At 44.8% G+C, this 17,390-nt stretch overlaps 1 protein-coding gene and 1 pseudogene across 3 annotated transcripts in view; one reads left to right on the forward strand and one right to left on the reverse strand.

The window, feature by feature from the left end:
• Positions 1 to 17,390, forward strand: part of ZMAT4 (zinc finger matrin-type 4) — a 182,766-nt gene that overhangs the window by 133,547 nt on the left and 31,829 nt on the right. For all 3 annotated transcript variants that reach the window (XM_085897833.1, XM_085897850.1, XM_085897841.1), the window contains 2 exons: positions 236 to 448; positions 2,902 to 3,010. In XM_085897833.1, coding sequence (XP_085753959.1) covers positions 236 to 448; positions 2,902 to 3,010 — 322 coding nt within the window. The remainder of the gene's footprint in view (positions 1 to 235; positions 449 to 2,901; positions 3,011 to 17,390) is intronic.
• On the reverse strand, positions 10,314 to 11,868 carry LOC147035405 (uncharacterized; annotated as a pseudogene).

Genomic DNA, 17,390 nt, shown 5'->3' on the forward strand with positions numbered 1-17,390 from the left:
AATGGTCGAAACATCAGCCTGACCTCGTTTCCCATGGTAGTTGTTCTTTTCCACGGTAATTTGCAGCCTTCTCTCTTTCTTGTAATAAAACCAACCAAACCTATTCCTTCCTTACATTTTCAAACAAAATCTGCAAATAGTTTTGCTTATTGTGTGCATGCAACAGCAAGGTTTTAAATTCCGATTTCAAACTGTCGTTATTTGAGTTGTCTGGTGTACTACTTTTTTCTTCCAGATTCCGTGCCCAGCTCTGACCCTCAGATCCCTAAGATGAATGCAACAGATATGCTCAATTCCAATAAGTTCTGCAATATCTGCAATGCAGTCTTCAACAGTCCAGCCATGGCATCTAACCATTATGTTGGCAAAAAGCACATGAAGAATGTGACTCGGACACAAACCACGACTGGCGATGGTGTTAAAGAGACCACCAAGCCCGTGCTTACAAGTATGGCTATCTTCGAAAGTATCCACTTTGGGGGAGGGGGTGGGTGTTCAAAATGTCATCGGAAAAGAGATACAGTGGTCCAAGAAACGCCGACTATTTTATTTATTATTCAGTATTCAAGTATATAGAATTGGTGAGAAAATGCATTTTATATTGATAAAGTAATTGAGTATTTGAGTGTGCCCCTTGCTCTTTCACCAAGCCGATTCCCTATGTTGAAAAACAAAGTTGGCGATTTTTGGACTTCTATCTCGTTCAGAGACCTTTTGTGTACCCCACATATCTCAGTCGGAATGATGTAGTGAAATTCAGTTATACTGCCATTTCAAACACAATTTTATTCCATTGAGCAAATCACAGGCATTTCACAGCCTTAAAGAGCAGGTTGCGGGTCACCAAAAATGTTCTGAAAATTTATCATTATGATTATATGTGCATTAAATAGTTTGATGCAAACTATTGTGGTTGCCTAACTATTGGGAAAATTAATGAAATTTAACTCCTAAGTTGTTTTTTCTCAAGGCTGTTGAAAAAACCAGCCGCGTGCCATATATGGATGGTGACGTCACGTTCTCCAAAACAAAGCAGGCGCTCACTCGCCCATTGAAGAAGTGTCCAGTTCAGCGGGCCGTTCTTTCGCTTTTTTTGAGCTTGCAACTGTCTATATTATCCTGTTTTATTTTGAATTATTGTAGAACAAAGTTATTTGGATATTTGTACATCATCCCTCGTACATGTCGTCATGTTTTGCGAAAATGGCTGGAAAACGGGTAATCGCTCCCACCGATTCCTGAAGGAATCAAACATTTGTCAGCAGTGGATAAGATTTGTACAAACAAAACGGGCGAATGTTCCCCCAAAGAAAACGGGTAAAGAGGACCCTTTGGATAGACTTGTAATTTGTGGTGACCATTTCACAGCCGAGGATTCGGAAGGCATAAACACATCTGATCACCACTCTGTGAATATGAGTTGTTGGTTGACAAGTTCTCCAGATACTGCTCTGTCACAGAATCAATTGTTGAGTTTAAGTGAGAAAAACCTTGAAATGTATTCTTAAAGAGTACATGGAAAAACACATAAATAAACTTTCTGAAAAACACAAGCATGAAAAAATTTCCCAACAAATCAACTTATTGTTGATTAAATTACTTTTTTTTAATAGCATCAGCAAATTGGGATATTTCATTTCAATTGTAAAAAATTGATCAATTTCCAACTTTTTTTTCTAAATTTGGTAGAATATTTCCCAATGAGGCTAAACATGTTTTGGTATTTATATGCCACAACAGTCTCTTGAAAGGTGGGGTTTGTTCTAACTGTTCACTTTCGCTGGGGTCAAGCTCAGCTGTCGGAAAGACTTCAACGCCAAGGCTATGGTGTATAATATATTTGGGTCCATTATTGATTCATTCTATTTCTGACTCTTGAGTGACTAGAGGGTTAAAAATTATTATATCAAGTCACAGACGAATCAAACTTTACATTATTTTATGCATCGAACAAGAAAATGAAAATCTACAAACCAATCTGTCTGGTGGAGTCTGTCAGTGTGAACTGCCGGGCAGTCAATCCTGCCACTTGTACACGAAATAGGCCGTTTTCTGGCACTTGCAAACTTGAAATAGGCTCAATTTATATGGCTCAGGGCCAGAAACTCCATAGTATAAATTCCCATCATCCTCCGACTCGTCCTCGGCAATATCGGAATGAAAACACTCAATTTCATCGCCGCTGAAATCACTCTCTGATTCGCGTCTCACCATTGTTCACACGTTTTCGAATGTTCACAAAGTTTTCGGCGAACGTGACATCATAGCATCTTCAGTAAATTCCGGTTTGTTTTTCGATCACTGACAAAAGTTTTGACTTCAAAGTTAATTTTAGCATATTTTGAGTTTCAAATGTAAGAAAATAATTGCCCAACGATTATTAATGTGATTTCAACCTTCGAATCACGTGAAGTCATCAGCGACCCAAAACCTGCTCTTTAATTTTACTCACTAGAAACACCCACTTCCTACGGCATAGTCGTACTCCCTCCTCTTGGTGGAGTTCAATGAAGCACTTGCACTATGCCAGTGTGCAATGCAAAATTGCAAGTCATCCACATGGATGACTTGTAATACCCTCCCATCACCACCGGGTGGTGCTATACATATTTGCATTGAGAATTTACATCCCAAGAATCCCTGTGACTATAATCTTGTGTAACTCCTCAAACCATCCTGGGCACACCCCAAGTACAACCACTAAATTTAAACTCATTCCATCCAGCGGTTTAGGAGTGCATTCAAGTCAAACAAACAGCACACAAGCCGATTTATATATAGTATGATGAACCGTCATTACCACACAAGTGTGGTTATTTCTTTTCATTGTATTTGTACCCTTTTTCTTCCTCCGTTCTGCATTTTGAGCCTACTGGGTTTATGCATGCCTTTTTTCTGCAGAAGGTGATGGAGTAGAAGGAAGCCGACGCATCTGTGAGACATGCAACATCATTCTCAACTCACTTGAGCAGTTCCAGATGCATGAGAAAGGTGCCAAACACCAGACCAAGTAAGTTACTGATGTAGACTAAAATTTAACACAGTTGTCCCAAGTGTATTTTGTGTACAAGTGGTGATGATGAAGAATATTGTTTTTTGCAATTTTTGATTTACCGATTTGGTGTTCTCATTTGCATACTTCCACCGACATGAAAATTCGAGGCAAAGTAATATTGAGACAATAAGTTAAGGTGTCGATGTACTTGTCTTCCTCAACAAGACATGTGATGTATTGCAGTTTTTCAATACATGTTTTGATGATTGTTTCTCGTCTGTCTGAATGCTTTCTCCAACCTGAGACAATTGAGTCCATATTCACCAGAAATTATGACAGCATATATAGTGTCTCTTAAAAAAAAAATTGAATGAGATTTCACCCACCACAAATCCAAAGGCTACTCAAGGTGGGGGCTACACAAAGGAAAGTATAGATATTTTAAACAGAAATGAGGAATCTATTGACATTCCTCTTTAATAGAGGTATTTTGAGATTGAGGGGGAAGCAATATGCAGGTAAACTGTTCCAAAGTGATGTCGTGTGGTTTGGGGGGGGGGGGGGACTGGAAGAGTACCTCTTACTCCTCGGGACAGATATATTGTATGGATGGGAAGAAACTGCTAAACGTGTGGAGCGACTAAAAGTATACTCAGGTGGAATAACTGTTGAGAGACCCTCGAAGCACATTCCATGGAATTATCTCGAGAAAAAGGCTCAAAGAAGCAATGGAGCAGCGGACTGAGAGAGGTTCCAGGGATTATGCCAACTCCTGTCCCACCAGAATGGCAGCACGTTGCTGAATTATGTCAAGGAGTTGCTGGATTATGTCAAGGAGAGACAGGTGACAGGCTGGAGCACCAGTCTAAATATGGCAACGATACTCCATGACAGGTTGTATAGTGGCCTTGTATACATGGAGCATAGCAGCTTGAGGAAGGTATTGCCGAGCACGAGATAAGCAGCCATGGTGCTGGGAGGCTCGTTTAACTATACCTGAGATGAACTTTTCCCAGCTGAAGTTTGAGCTGATATCCTGCGAAGGTAAATAATTATCCATAGACAGGGTTGGAAAACAAGGTGATTTTGAAATAGACACAGACAACAAGGGGTCTTTTTTTGGTTGAAAGTACCAAGCCAGTCTTTTCCCAGTTAATCACACTGTCTCGGTCTTGATTGAGAGTGGTATTGGCATGGACACAGGAAGGAGACAACAAGGTTCCTGAGAGGTAGTATATAGTGTTTGCATCTGCATGATTGCTTAACTGAGAAATAATACAATCAGGTAGGTCATTGATGTATAACAAAAACTATATTGGTCGACCCAACACAGACCTCTGAGGAACACCAGCATTCATATTATGGACAGGCGACAACTGCCCCCCTTGTGCCACAGAGATTTGATGATTTGCAAGGAAGTCAGAAATTGTATCAAGCAATTTTCCAGAGATGCCATACGATTTTTAGCTTATGGATGAAGCCCTTGTGCCACACTTTGTCAAAAGCCTTCAGATGTCGAGAGCAATAACCATTGGCTTCTCCGCAATGATCCAAAGCCCGATTCACATGTTCAGTGATTTGGGATGGAACATCACCAGTCGACCTTGAATGTCGAAAGCCATATTGGAGATAAGTTAGGAGGTTGTGGGTTTCCAGATGTCATGAGTTACTGTTGATCAGGGATTCAAACATTTTGCTAATAATGGGTAGAAGGCTAATCGGCCGATAGTTGGAAGGGTTTGTGGATGATCTGCTGTGGATTCCTGTGGACAAACCTGTGGACCAAAGGTTTGTGGATGATCATCATAATGGATGATCTGCTGTGGCGACCCCTAACGGGAGCAACCGAAAGAAGAAGAAGATATATATATATATATATATATATATATATATATATATATATATATATATAAAAATGTATATATAATATATATATATATATATATATATATATATATATATATATATATATATATATATAAAAATGTATATATAATATATATATATATATACATACATACATATTGTTGCCGGGCCGGGTATCGGCTGCGAGCACGACCGCTGGATGGAGCTGCAGAGTCGGCTCGACCGATCAACCGGAATTTAGATCGTACCTTTTCGGAAAAGTACGGGTCCCTTTCGGACCGTGAAGGTCAATATTTCTGCCATGTGGTACAGGGTTATTTGCCAATTTTCAAAATACCTAGAGATCCATGTGGCGATTTTCCGAGTCTCCACACCCTCGACGGCACCCGTACGGAACGAGACGCTTGGCATACTCGAACCGTGTGCGACCCGAGCGGTTTATCGCCGAGATCCGTCAGTCCAAATGTCGCGTTGTAGCGGCAACAGCCTGGCTAATTTCCCAACACGCGGTACGCTAAGCCAATGGAGGAAAGGACACGAACGAACAGATACATTTTACAAATGGGGACATTTTATTTAACAATAGGCAGGGAGGCGAACACAAAAGAGCAGAGTTAGGCCAAAAAAAAAATGTTGCATTGGCGTAACGGGTCATTGAAAAATAGGGTAGGTCGGTCGGGATCTTTTTTTTTTATTTTTTTTTTTTTTCCTAATAAATCCCTCCCAAAATCTCCCCCGGCTCGAGTACCACCCTTTTTGTCGGCGGGTTCTGTCCGAAACACTTCCGGGTTTTTGCGATCGCGATCGCAATTAACAAGATACTTGAAAACGATAGCAAAACAACAAAAATAGCAATAAAATAGGGTCGGCAAAATTTTTCGATAGCAAAAAAACGTAGGGTCGGCGGAATTTTTAGGGTCGGGCGGGTTACGCCAATGCAACATTTTTTTTTTTGGCCTTATTTGTATATTAATAAGCACATATGTGCAGCAAGGCACTTAACAATTCATTACTTACTAACTGGCGCCACAAACACACATACGCACACACCCAAAAGAATCGGACCAAAGGGGTCTTTATTGAGGCCTCCAGCTCGGATGGAAAGGACGAGCTGAAGACCAGATTCTGCTCTCGTATGGACTTCGAGCTGTTCGGACCGGGCACCAGCAAGGGCGAGCTGAATCCAACCACCGCGAGCCGCGATCAGCTTCCCGAGCTCCGGCGGATCCTCACGCGCTGGTGAGACGATGTGCCGATCCTTCACAATCCGCTGCGTCGATTCCCCCGAAGAACCACCAACCACCTTCCGTGCTCTCCGAACAACCACCAACCGAGAAGAGCAACGAAGAACCGAACCAACTTCTGTCTCTCCGTTCCCTTCTTATCCCTCTCGGCGCGGCTCGCTACCGGTGTGACTCGTTTGCCGTCGGTGGGGGCTGTCGCATCCCATTTCTTGGAGTCCCCAAGCGGCCGATTCATGTCCATATTAGGGAATGGAATTCAGTTCGCGAATGCATTCTGAACACACCCGCATTTCAGCGAGCACGTGGAGAATGCTGGGAGCAGAGGGTTTTTGTTGGTGTTGTGGTTATCGTTGGTTGTTGTCATTGTTGGTGTTGTCATCGTTGGTGTTGTTAAATAAAAGAAAACCCTGACCATCAAAATAACTACGCAGCGCATTTACATTTAATCACCCATTAGACAGGGGACGGGACCCCAACTGGCCACATTCACTTATCGATATAACTGAGCTATAGGACCTGTATGTTGAGTGCAGTAAACTTCCAAATCCGTAACACTACCCTCTCCCCTTGTTACAGACTCGTCCCGAGTCGACAAATTTGTGTGTGACCAGCATGTGTAAGTTTTCCCCTTGTACATTTTACCTACGGATCCCTGAGTGCGACATTTTTTCATCCATGTCCGAAAAATAAATAACCTAATGCGCTGCGTAACTATCAGACTCACACAGACGGTTTAATTAAATTGCTGGCGCTAAGACAAACATGCAGGTGGGTCAAATAACTTATTTACAACCTTACCTTATCTATTTTTCACCAACCATGGTCCAGGACCTGGCATCTGTGGGAAAGAAGGCATGGCAAAGTTAGTCAGTCAACAGTTTGGTGTGGGTGAGTGTTCCGCAGCTGAAGGTCAGTCATCCTCAGGGCCTGCTCAAAAGGTCCCCCTTGAGTCTTCTTTCTTTCTTTCCTACCCCCATCTGCTGGACTCAACTCACCCTAACACGGCATGCCATATGCCGTCCCACAGGCCATTTGAAGAGGTAGCCAGGCTGCCCAATGCAGTCCCTGGCTCCTCCCTGAAATGAACTGGATGGAACTGGACTGGATGCCAGAAACGATGCAAGGGCTGCTCAATGCAGTCCCCGTGGTGTGGCTGCCTGCAGGGCAGTCCTTGCAAAACACTGAAGTTGGTCCTGGTGCACATGGTGATGGATGGTGACACAGGGGCAATGCAAATAGGGTAGCAGGCATGGGGTTATGTCAGAGGCATGCAAATGAAGGCATGGCAAGGCAAATGCGGAACAGGCGATACAGCACAACATGCCGGCAGGTGAAGCTGGCCGGCCTTTGGTCTCGTTCCGTGTTGGTCTGGAGGGAGTGCGGTGGTGCCGGCCACTACAGAAGCGGGCTCGGACCTAACCTATGGTCTCCCCCCAACCTATCGCCTTTGCCTGTCTCTGTCCATACCCACTCCCTTAATTTGCAACACAAAACAACAAAATTTAGCCCCTTTTATTTATTATTTTTATTATTTTATTTTATTTTCTTTCCTTATAGTGGGGCAGATAACAGCAATTTTGAGAGGAATCGTGCAAATGATGATAGAAGCATCATATTTGGTACATTTGTTCTCCAGGGGATTCTAATCAAATCTGCCTGATTGGCCATTTGAAAATCCAAATTTTGAAAAATTTGAAAAAAAAAAAAAACTTCAAAAAAGTCACCCAACCAGCTGAGATTGGTGAATGTTTCAGAAACATCATCAATGATGTTCCAAATCTGCCATGCAGTTTTCTTCCCTTTACCGCGGAAGGCAGACACGTCGTCACATCCAGTGAATGCATGGAAGTATTGGATCCCTCTAGCTTTCTCAGGCCCTATTGCAGAAAGTACCTCATGGACTGGAATCCATCGCGCCTTGGCTCCTTGGCCAAAGGCAATCCACATGTTCTCAAGACCTAGTTCCTGAAAGGATGGCAGTACAGATATTGCTATGACGAGTACGTCCGTGTCATTAGCCTTAATGATAATGGACTTGCTATCATCCGTCGTTGCATCCCTGGCGTGTACAAATATTCGAGTGTCAGCTTCTTCATGACAACATGGAGACACAGCATCCAGTGACTTCCTTGTGTTGCTAATGGCATCTTCTCCTTTTGTGACAATGACTGTGCTTGTCGTCTGTGCTTCACACATCTTTTCCACAAGGAAGTGAAACAGCTCAGTCTTGTTGCTGTCATCTCGAAGAAAGCTTCTCCAGTTACTTGGGGTCTTACTGGTTCCTGTCACTCTTCTTCTGATTCCTTGCCCCCTTTTCGACCTTGCCTCGGACTTCAGACGACTTCTTGTACACATAAAACACTACGTCCACCCTCTCGTACCTGGCACCATAGGATTCCACCTTTGGGATGATGTCTTCTTTAGCATAGTCATCAAATATCTTTGAAATGCGTGGAGGTGTGGGGCATTGATAAGTGCTGAGCCATCAATGATGACTGCTTCTCCCCTTGGTTCTCTGTCTGGGATGTTCACTTGCGCTTCAAGAATTTCAGCCATCTGTGACTTCTGACATGTATGAAGCTTGCCGCTGTCACTGAGAGATGCAGGGTGTGACTGATTCTCATGCTTGAAGAATTCTTGCAAGTCACACTGCCTGTTCTGGCATGAGATGAACAGTCATGAGAACAGCTGACAGTTGTCTTTCAGGACTTTCTCCTTCGAACTTCCCCCAGCTTGCTCTTGTTTGAAGAAAGAAACTGTTTTTCTTGATTGGATGATAGAAAGGACATTCACCTTCATTCTGTAGCCCCTCCATGAATGAATGGAACTGCTCTTTAAACCGCTGGTGATGTGTAGCTACCATTTTGGCTGGAGTTGGGTCTGCAATGTTCTTCATGTCTAGTACCAGTAGGTCGGCTGATTCTTCTTGGAATGGGTTGCCCATCTCCTGCATTACTGCAGAGAGTGCTTTCACCTTTTTAAAGAAAGATTTCTGAGCACTCAGTGTCTGCTCATGGTGTCTGCTGTTGTTGGTTGCATCTTTCATACCAGACATGGCCTCGTATCCAGCAACTAGACGACTCACTTCGGGTCCAGCGACCATCCACCTACGAAGTCCTGCCGGGTCTCCTGTCAACCCAATTGCTCCTCTGTCTCTTTTGATGACTGCATTATTTTGCTCGTGGGCTTGGTCGATTGCCAGGGCAGAGAATTCTCTTCTAGACTTGTGGATAACGAAGTTCCCTTTGTGAAACTCCCTGGCCACATCTGGATGTTGTTGCTTAAGCGACATCATATCTCGGAGGTGAACTGGGATCCATCACGCATCGTTGACATTGTTATTCGCAAAGAAGTAAGGCGCCAGTTCTGAAAGTGCTTCACGGTACAGGTTGAAGCTCCTTCTCTGAATGAGCGGATCAGGGTGAATATGGTGAGCTCCATGTCCAGCACCAGACTCCAGAACTGGAACTGTGGACTCTCTTGCCTCCGTTTTTCACACCAATCTTCAATGGTTAGATCTGATCTGTTAGACTCTTCAGAGCGGTAGTCATGGTATGCTTCCTTCATCAGTTTGTACAAGCTGCATGCAGTGATCTGGTGTGCTTGTCTTGTCCTGGTGACACTGGATGCAGACAGGAAAGACGCTGCTGTACCAGATGAGGCCACCTCTGCTTCCACAATGGAACTGGTCCAGCCACTGTCCTGTAGTAGTGTTCCTATCGATCTCAGTGCAGCCATTTCTATATGAAGTCCACCAAACATGATAACGAACTTGTCCTCTCCATATTCTTGCCACTGCCATTGTATTTGTTTTGCCAGAGCATACAACGCTTGGTCAGCAGCAATGACAGGTATCTGCCCTGGGTTCAGGAAAGCCACTGTATCACAGACCTTCTCCATGACATGCTTGATCATTGCAACAGAGTGAGCCTGGTCTCGCAACAGAGGCATCAGTGCTGAAATGCTCACTTCAAATGGTTGGCTCCTTTTCTGTGTTGCATGGTGGGCTGACCATGTGATCCAGACTGCATCAGCCACATCCTCAGTGAGGAACACTTCCTCCAACCACGAATATTCTTCTTTCAAGTGTGACCAGATTGACTCGGGTGCTGGTAAGGACTGGCTTGCTACTGGAGGAGGATTGGGATTTTTCGTAATGTATGCTGGTCGAACATTGGTGAATGCTTCTGGAAGCTCTGGAACTTTCTTCACCTCCATTTGTGACTCCAGTTTGAGCAGCTCACGTCATCGCCAGCATTTTCTGTGCTTGGATGTTGGAAAATGGACACACTTGTGCCATGGAAGGATGATTGAGCTGTGGTCGCAGTCGGATTATGATCTATGTTGTCCACTGCTGCAGTTGTGAACAACTGCTTTCTCAAGACTGGGGGACAGATGACTTCATCTTTCACATACCGTGCAAGATCTTCTTCTCATAACTGGGCTGAGACTTCTAAGACTCTGTCATATGATATGCTGTGCCCATTCTTATGGAGCATGTCAATGAGTTGTCTCTTCCTCGTCTTGGCAAACACATACAGGCCAACGTAGACTGCAAAAGGTGTCTCACGGTCCTTGGAATGCCTGTGGACATCCTTTCCTTCCTTGTACTTGGCAAAGCAGTTGTACTGCAGGAGCTGTGATATAGAAAGGTCAGATTTCGATGCTCCATGCTGGAGTTGGGACTTGATGTGTGCGCCATGTTCGACCATGCATACAAATTGCAGAAGTGATGGTGGTACAGCCTGTTCTAGGTCTGTGTCGTGAAACGTGCTGCTGAAATGCGACTTTTGATGGAGCATGTCTCGTCTTATTATCCCAGCAGCTTTCGCTAGATGGATCGCTTCACCGTACTTGGATGCTTGTGTGAGGATTGAGCCTACATCATTCTCAAAAGCCAGCAGAACATCTCGTCCTTGGCGATGAGCTTGCAGCTTGGGGATGTGAAAAAGCAGCTGGTCCTGAAGTCGAGTGGGATGAACATCAGGCGATTCAACACCAAGCTGCTTCAGCCTCTGCTTGTAAAGCATGGTCATATCAGCAAGCCTGAAAATGGGTGGATCTACTTTCACTGGCAGTTTTCATCTCACTAATGTAGGTGACCAGTTCGGAGAAAGCAATTGGATATGCTTCCTTCCAGTGCTCCTGTGCTTTCTCTTGCTCCTGCGCCTTCAGGTAGTCTCGTTCTCGGTTATACAGTGCCACCAAGCAGGCAGGGTGATATTTCAGTTCTTGTGCTACGACATCTCCTACACTCAGTTTGGCAAGGAGTTTTCTATCACTGAGTGTTTTTGCACATTTGTTTATTCTCTTATTCAATTTCATTGTCATTGCTTCTCTCAGCTCACGCCCTTGGGTTTCGCAAAGAAAACATTCTTGTGTTTTAGCTTCTTGGACCTTTTGTGGGATCTTACTTCTACTGCCCTCATCACTACCACCTGCAGGGATTGATCTTTTTTCAGCTCTGTGTAACTTTGTGTTGTTAAATAGAAGCCTGCAACTCTCATGATATCGTGCCTTGTTTTGTCTCAAGGTTTCCTCTATCCCACCACCTTCGTCAAGTCTTGCAGGGTCTAGCTTGATTGGTAGTGCATTGAGTGAGTGAAACAGAGGAATATTCCTTGCCAAGTTCATTTTCCCATCATCTCGTCTTTTGGCAGGATTGGCCTTGGGGGACTTTAGATCTTCTTTATTAACCTCCTGACATAGGCAACACTTGGTCCAGATAGTGTTCCATGATTTACCAGTAGAACTTGCGTCCATGGCCAGTATGACGTTCAGGGTCGAGGGTTTATCCTTTTACCACACTGTACATGTATAATGGACACTTTCCTGTGTGAGATACAACTCTGTTTATGCATCTGCCATACACCTAGTCCGATCGTTCATACAGTGTCATAAGTCCCGTGCGATCTGTACACCATCCAGATAACTAAAACCCTGTTATCCTTGGCTCTGCTCTCCCGCGCTGGCACGTCCTGTCTATTCAGGTGCAGCTGCCTAACTGATCCGGGGTTGATTAGGCAACATTTGCGACACTAGTAAGTTGTTGCAGTATGATGCTAACAATTCATGCCAACATACAATTCCTATTTCGCTGACACTGAACCCCATGCTGAGTTTCACAGCAGTGATGTCACCAATGTGCCTTGGTAGTGCCCGACAATCACTCCTTCAAGAAATTCTTACTTGGCGATGAACTGGAAATGTTGATTCAAGGACTGGTAAGTGGCCTGGATTCAATCAGTACATCTGTTTCATCAACTTCGTGCACTTCGAAAATTTGGAGCTAGATGTACCCCACCACACGCAGAGACCTTCTGTGCGCTACCCTCATCTAGTTTAGCCCGCGAGCCAATGCGGTTTACCAGGGTGTGGCCGATGCCGTGCACTAGCAACTTCTTGGAGCCATAGATGAGAGTTGGGCCAGTGATGAGGACCAGTGCCAGTAGTCCATCCAAGGGATGTGGCTGACTGCTGAAACAAAGGTACTACCTCTAACACTACACCCCGACACCCCATGCATAAGTAGCTTCTACTACATACATGTTAAGTCATGCAAACGTATGAAAATCATAAACAAATGTGCAAAATCAGAAAAAGTGTGTGTCAGGGGGCTTTAAAAACTGGAAAATCCACTCCAGCAGGCTTGAAAACATAGGTATCCACACTGAGATCATGCAAATCAGACAACTACAATTACTTCTAAGCAAAAAGTCAACTTCAGGAGGCAAACTTGGATTTTCAAATGGCCAATCGGGCAGATTTGATCAGAAAGCCCTGCAGAACAGAAATGCCAAATTTGATGCTTGTATCATAATTTGCACGATTTTTCTACTATCTACTACACTATTCGGAAAAGTTGCTTCGAGATAGGCCCTTACGTCACGGTGGTAGTGGGGAGGTGCTCCATCTTGCTGAAAGTAAATCTCTTCGTCACCAAATATCTCTTCGACACGTGGACCGACGGATTCCTGCAGCAAGTTTAATTAAACATCCCCAGTGACAGTTTGGTCAAAAAAGAATGGCCCGAGGATGCCCAATGCTGATATCCCACACCACACAGTAACAACTGGTAAGTTTAAATGGTGTTCCATAGTAACATGCGGATTTTCAGGAGCCTAGTAGGTGCAATTGTGTCAGTTAATTGAGCCATTTAACTTGAAGCTGGCCTCATCGCTCCAAACCATTTTGGATGGAAATGCTGCATCTTCTTCGCATTTGCCCACGTACCACTCACAAAATTCAGCTCTCTGGTCAGGATAGTCTTCATTTAGAGCGTGGATTAATGTTGGAATGTAACTTTTCCAATTAATTAGCTTCAAAATGTGATGGGCGCTTGATTTTGGGATTCCTATCTCACGAGCCATTTGTCGTACAGATTTCCGTGGTGATCGGTGGAGGGTTTCCAGCAATTGATTTTCCTTTGCGGGGGTGGTTGATGACCGATGTCTTCCTGAACGCTCCTTCTGGACATCATGCACAGTTCCATCTGTTTCAAACTTATCTCGGATGAGAGCAATGGGGCGTCGCATTGGTGGATCTTTGTGAAAATGTCTTCGAAATTTTCTTTGCACTTCCATGATGTTTTCGTGCTTCCATTAGCACTTTATGATACATTTTCTTTCTTTAAAACCTAGTCGTACTTCTGCCATTATTTTGGTCAATTTGATCTGAAAATAAATGAAAAATTCAATGAGTTATGAGGAGCCAAAATGTGAGTACCTTTTTTGGGACTCCCTGTATGTATATATACGAGTGCGGGCCCGTAGGTGCGGGCCCGTACGTGCAGCTTCGTTCCTTCGCTCGTAAACGACGACGAGATTGGGGCATTGTTTCAATTAGATCGGACCAACCGTATCATAAATGGCCATAACTTGGGAAACACCTGGGAAACAGCTGAAACGGATGAAGAAGAACGATATCAAACCTTGAAAAGGCACATACTCAGGTCCCCAGTGTCAATTGTGAGGTCATATCAAATGAACAAGAAGAAGAATTGTGACGTCAATCGTGTCCTGTCATTGGTTGGCACCGTGTCCTGTCGTTGGTTGGCAAATAAATGGCTGTAACTTGGGAACCGCTTGTCCGATTAATATCAAACCTTGAAAAGGCACATCCACAGGTCCCCAGCAATATTCCTGGCAAGTTTCAATTAGATCGGACTAGTTGTCGACAAACGACGTTCGCAGACACACACACACACACACAGACACACACACAGACACAGACACAGACACAGACACAGACACAGACACAGACACAGACACAGACACACAGACACAGACACACAGACACAGACACACAGACACAGACACAGACACACAGACACAGACACAGACACAGACACAGACACAGACACACACACAGACACACACACAGACACAGACACAGACACAGACACAGACACAGACACAGACACAGACACAGACACACAGACACAGACACAGACACAGACACACAGACACAGACACAGACACACAGACACACACACAGAGACACAGACACACACAGACACACACACACAGACACAGACACACAGACACAGACACACACAGACACACACAGACACACACAGACACAGACAGACACACACACAGACACACACAGACACACACACAGACACACACACAGACACACACAGACACACACAGACACACACAGACACACACAGACATTGCTGGAATTATAGATAGACGAGTACGTGCCCGTAAAAAAAAAATAATAATAAAAAATAAATAAATAAATATTCCAACCGCGAGCAACAAACAACAACCACACAGGCCGTTTCTTCGCTCTCGCGTGCCCGTACGTGCGTGGCGTGGAAGTTCGCATATCACAGTTACGATGATTCGCAATTTAGGTTTTAATGGCCAGTTATTCAATTAACGCCAATGTATTTTGCCTTTTCGCAATGTCATCGCAAGGGAAAACAAAAAGAGAAGAGAAGAGAGAAAAAAAAATTACTTCCTGGTTCGGAGCATACCAGCACTCTGATGTTACCGAAATTTATGCACCGTCTAATATGAAAACGATTATAACTTGCGGCATTGTTTATCTATAAATGCGCATAAGAAATCGAGAAATTATTAGAATACACGAAGTCATCACTCTCCGGAAACCCGTACGTTGTAACCCGTAATGGGGAACGCAGCTGAGTTTCCCTTCCCCATCGGCCACGCCCACTCAACAACGTGTCTTATCATTGGTTTGGTAAATAAATGGCCATAACTTGGGAAGCACTTGTTCGATCAATATCAAACCTTGAAAAGGCACATCCTCAGGGCCCCAGCAAAAAACCTGGCAAGTTTCAATTAGATCGGACCAGCGGTTGTCGAGAAACAGCGGTCACACACACACACACACACACACACACACACACACACACACACACACACACACACACACACACACACACACACACACACACACACACACACACACACACACACACACACACACACACACACACACACACACACACACACACACACTGCTGGAATTATAGATGTATATATGTTTATAAAATTATATATATATATATATATATATATATATATATATATATATATATATATATATATATATATATATATATATATATATATATATATACATACATATATATATATATATATATATATATATATACATACATATATATATATATATACATATATATATATACATATATATATATACATACATATATATATACATATATATATATATATATATATATATATATATTGTTGCGGTATTCGCGCCCGCCGGCGTGCTGACGGCCACGTAACTCGAATCGCGGCACGTCGCCCACCGGACGGACAATCCAGTCGTGACCCTCTCGGACTAACGCCGGGAACCAGTCACGGGTGGACCTTTCGGTCTCACCGCGATCGAGCCAATCAGCCCCCGCGTGGGATAGGGTTGCTCGCCAAATTCGACCTACCTAAGTACCCACGCGGAGGGTAGACCGGGCGATCGCACCTCGCCGCAGGTCGACTTCGGACACGGGCCACTTAAGCGACCCGTTCCGTACTATCAGAATAACCGAGCGGTGTTATCGTCGACCTCGACGGTTCGATTAATTATCGGGCGTATTCAGCCCACTACCAACCCTTTACGTGAAGCAAGATGAGGATTCAATGGGAGAAATGACGAAGCGAAGCGGGAAACAGTTCAACACAAAGCACATTTATTCGTGGCACACGGGAAGCACACATATACAATTCCACCAAAAGCACACAGAAAAAACACAATTCCATTTACACAAAAAGCAAATATAAAAGCGAAAACACAATGCAGAGCTAATACCGACTACCGAGCACACGGCAACACTTATACAATTTTACTTCACAGACGGCGCCGACAACACATACCCAAAACCAAGGAAAAGAAATACCCTCAAGGATGAGGCGGCCTGAGGCCGAGACCGGGTCGCGCCTACCCGTCTGGTGATGAGACGCGGAGCGGCGATGGCGCCCCAACCCCGCGGGCCTCGCGGGCAGTGTCTGGTAGGGGGTGGGAAAGGGGCCCCCTTGGTCGCACTATCTCAGCGCGGGGGGAAACAGGAGGGGGTTGCTGATGCTCGGGGTATAGAGGATCTTTATTATCCCGCGACGAGCGTCTCCACCTCGGCCAGGTCGCGCTGTCGGCCTCCCTCGGGTGCAGCTTCCTGCACGACGCGAGCACCCCCTCGTCTGGTGTCGCCGCCTTTCCACAGCTCGTCCCCTCCGTTCCAACTCCAACGCACACGACGAGCAGCTCCACCGCCCGCGAAGTCTTGACCCTCTGCTTCCGACTCTCCTACTCTCCGCCTCTGGACTCTCCTGACTCTCCCCTCTGGACTCTTCTGACTCTCCTCTGACTGACGAACACGGTCCTTTTATCCCCCCGTAGCTTCGCCTTTGACCCCCTCCCTTTGACCTTTCACCTCGCTCCCCATTGGCCCGAGAAAAAGTGGGCGTGAAGGCTTTTTGATCCATAAATTTGCATATATCGATCGTCCTGGAGGCGGGGCCAAATCGCCCCTCGCTCACCGATTGGACGGCAAAAAGTGGGCGTGTGTCGTTTTTGATCCGTTTTTGAAGCACAAAATCCGTGATTTTGTACACGCTGTTCGACGCGTGCCCTGCACGAGTCCAACACCGGTACCCACAGCCGGCGCAAGAACGGTGGCGATGCGACGGCTGCGAGGTGTGACGTGAAGGTCGTGGCGGTTGTGGTGAAGCGGCGTTGTGGTTGGTGGTTGATGTTGTGGTTGTGGTGGTAATCATGGCGGTTGG

Source organism: Eptatretus burgeri, chromosome 1 (genome assembly GCF_056783735.1).
Source record: "Eptatretus burgeri isolate ZD-2024b chromosome 1, Ebu_testis_v1, whole genome shotgun sequence".
NCBI classification, from domain to species: domain Eukaryota; kingdom Metazoa; phylum Chordata; class Myxini; order Myxiniformes; family Myxinidae; genus Eptatretus; species Eptatretus burgeri.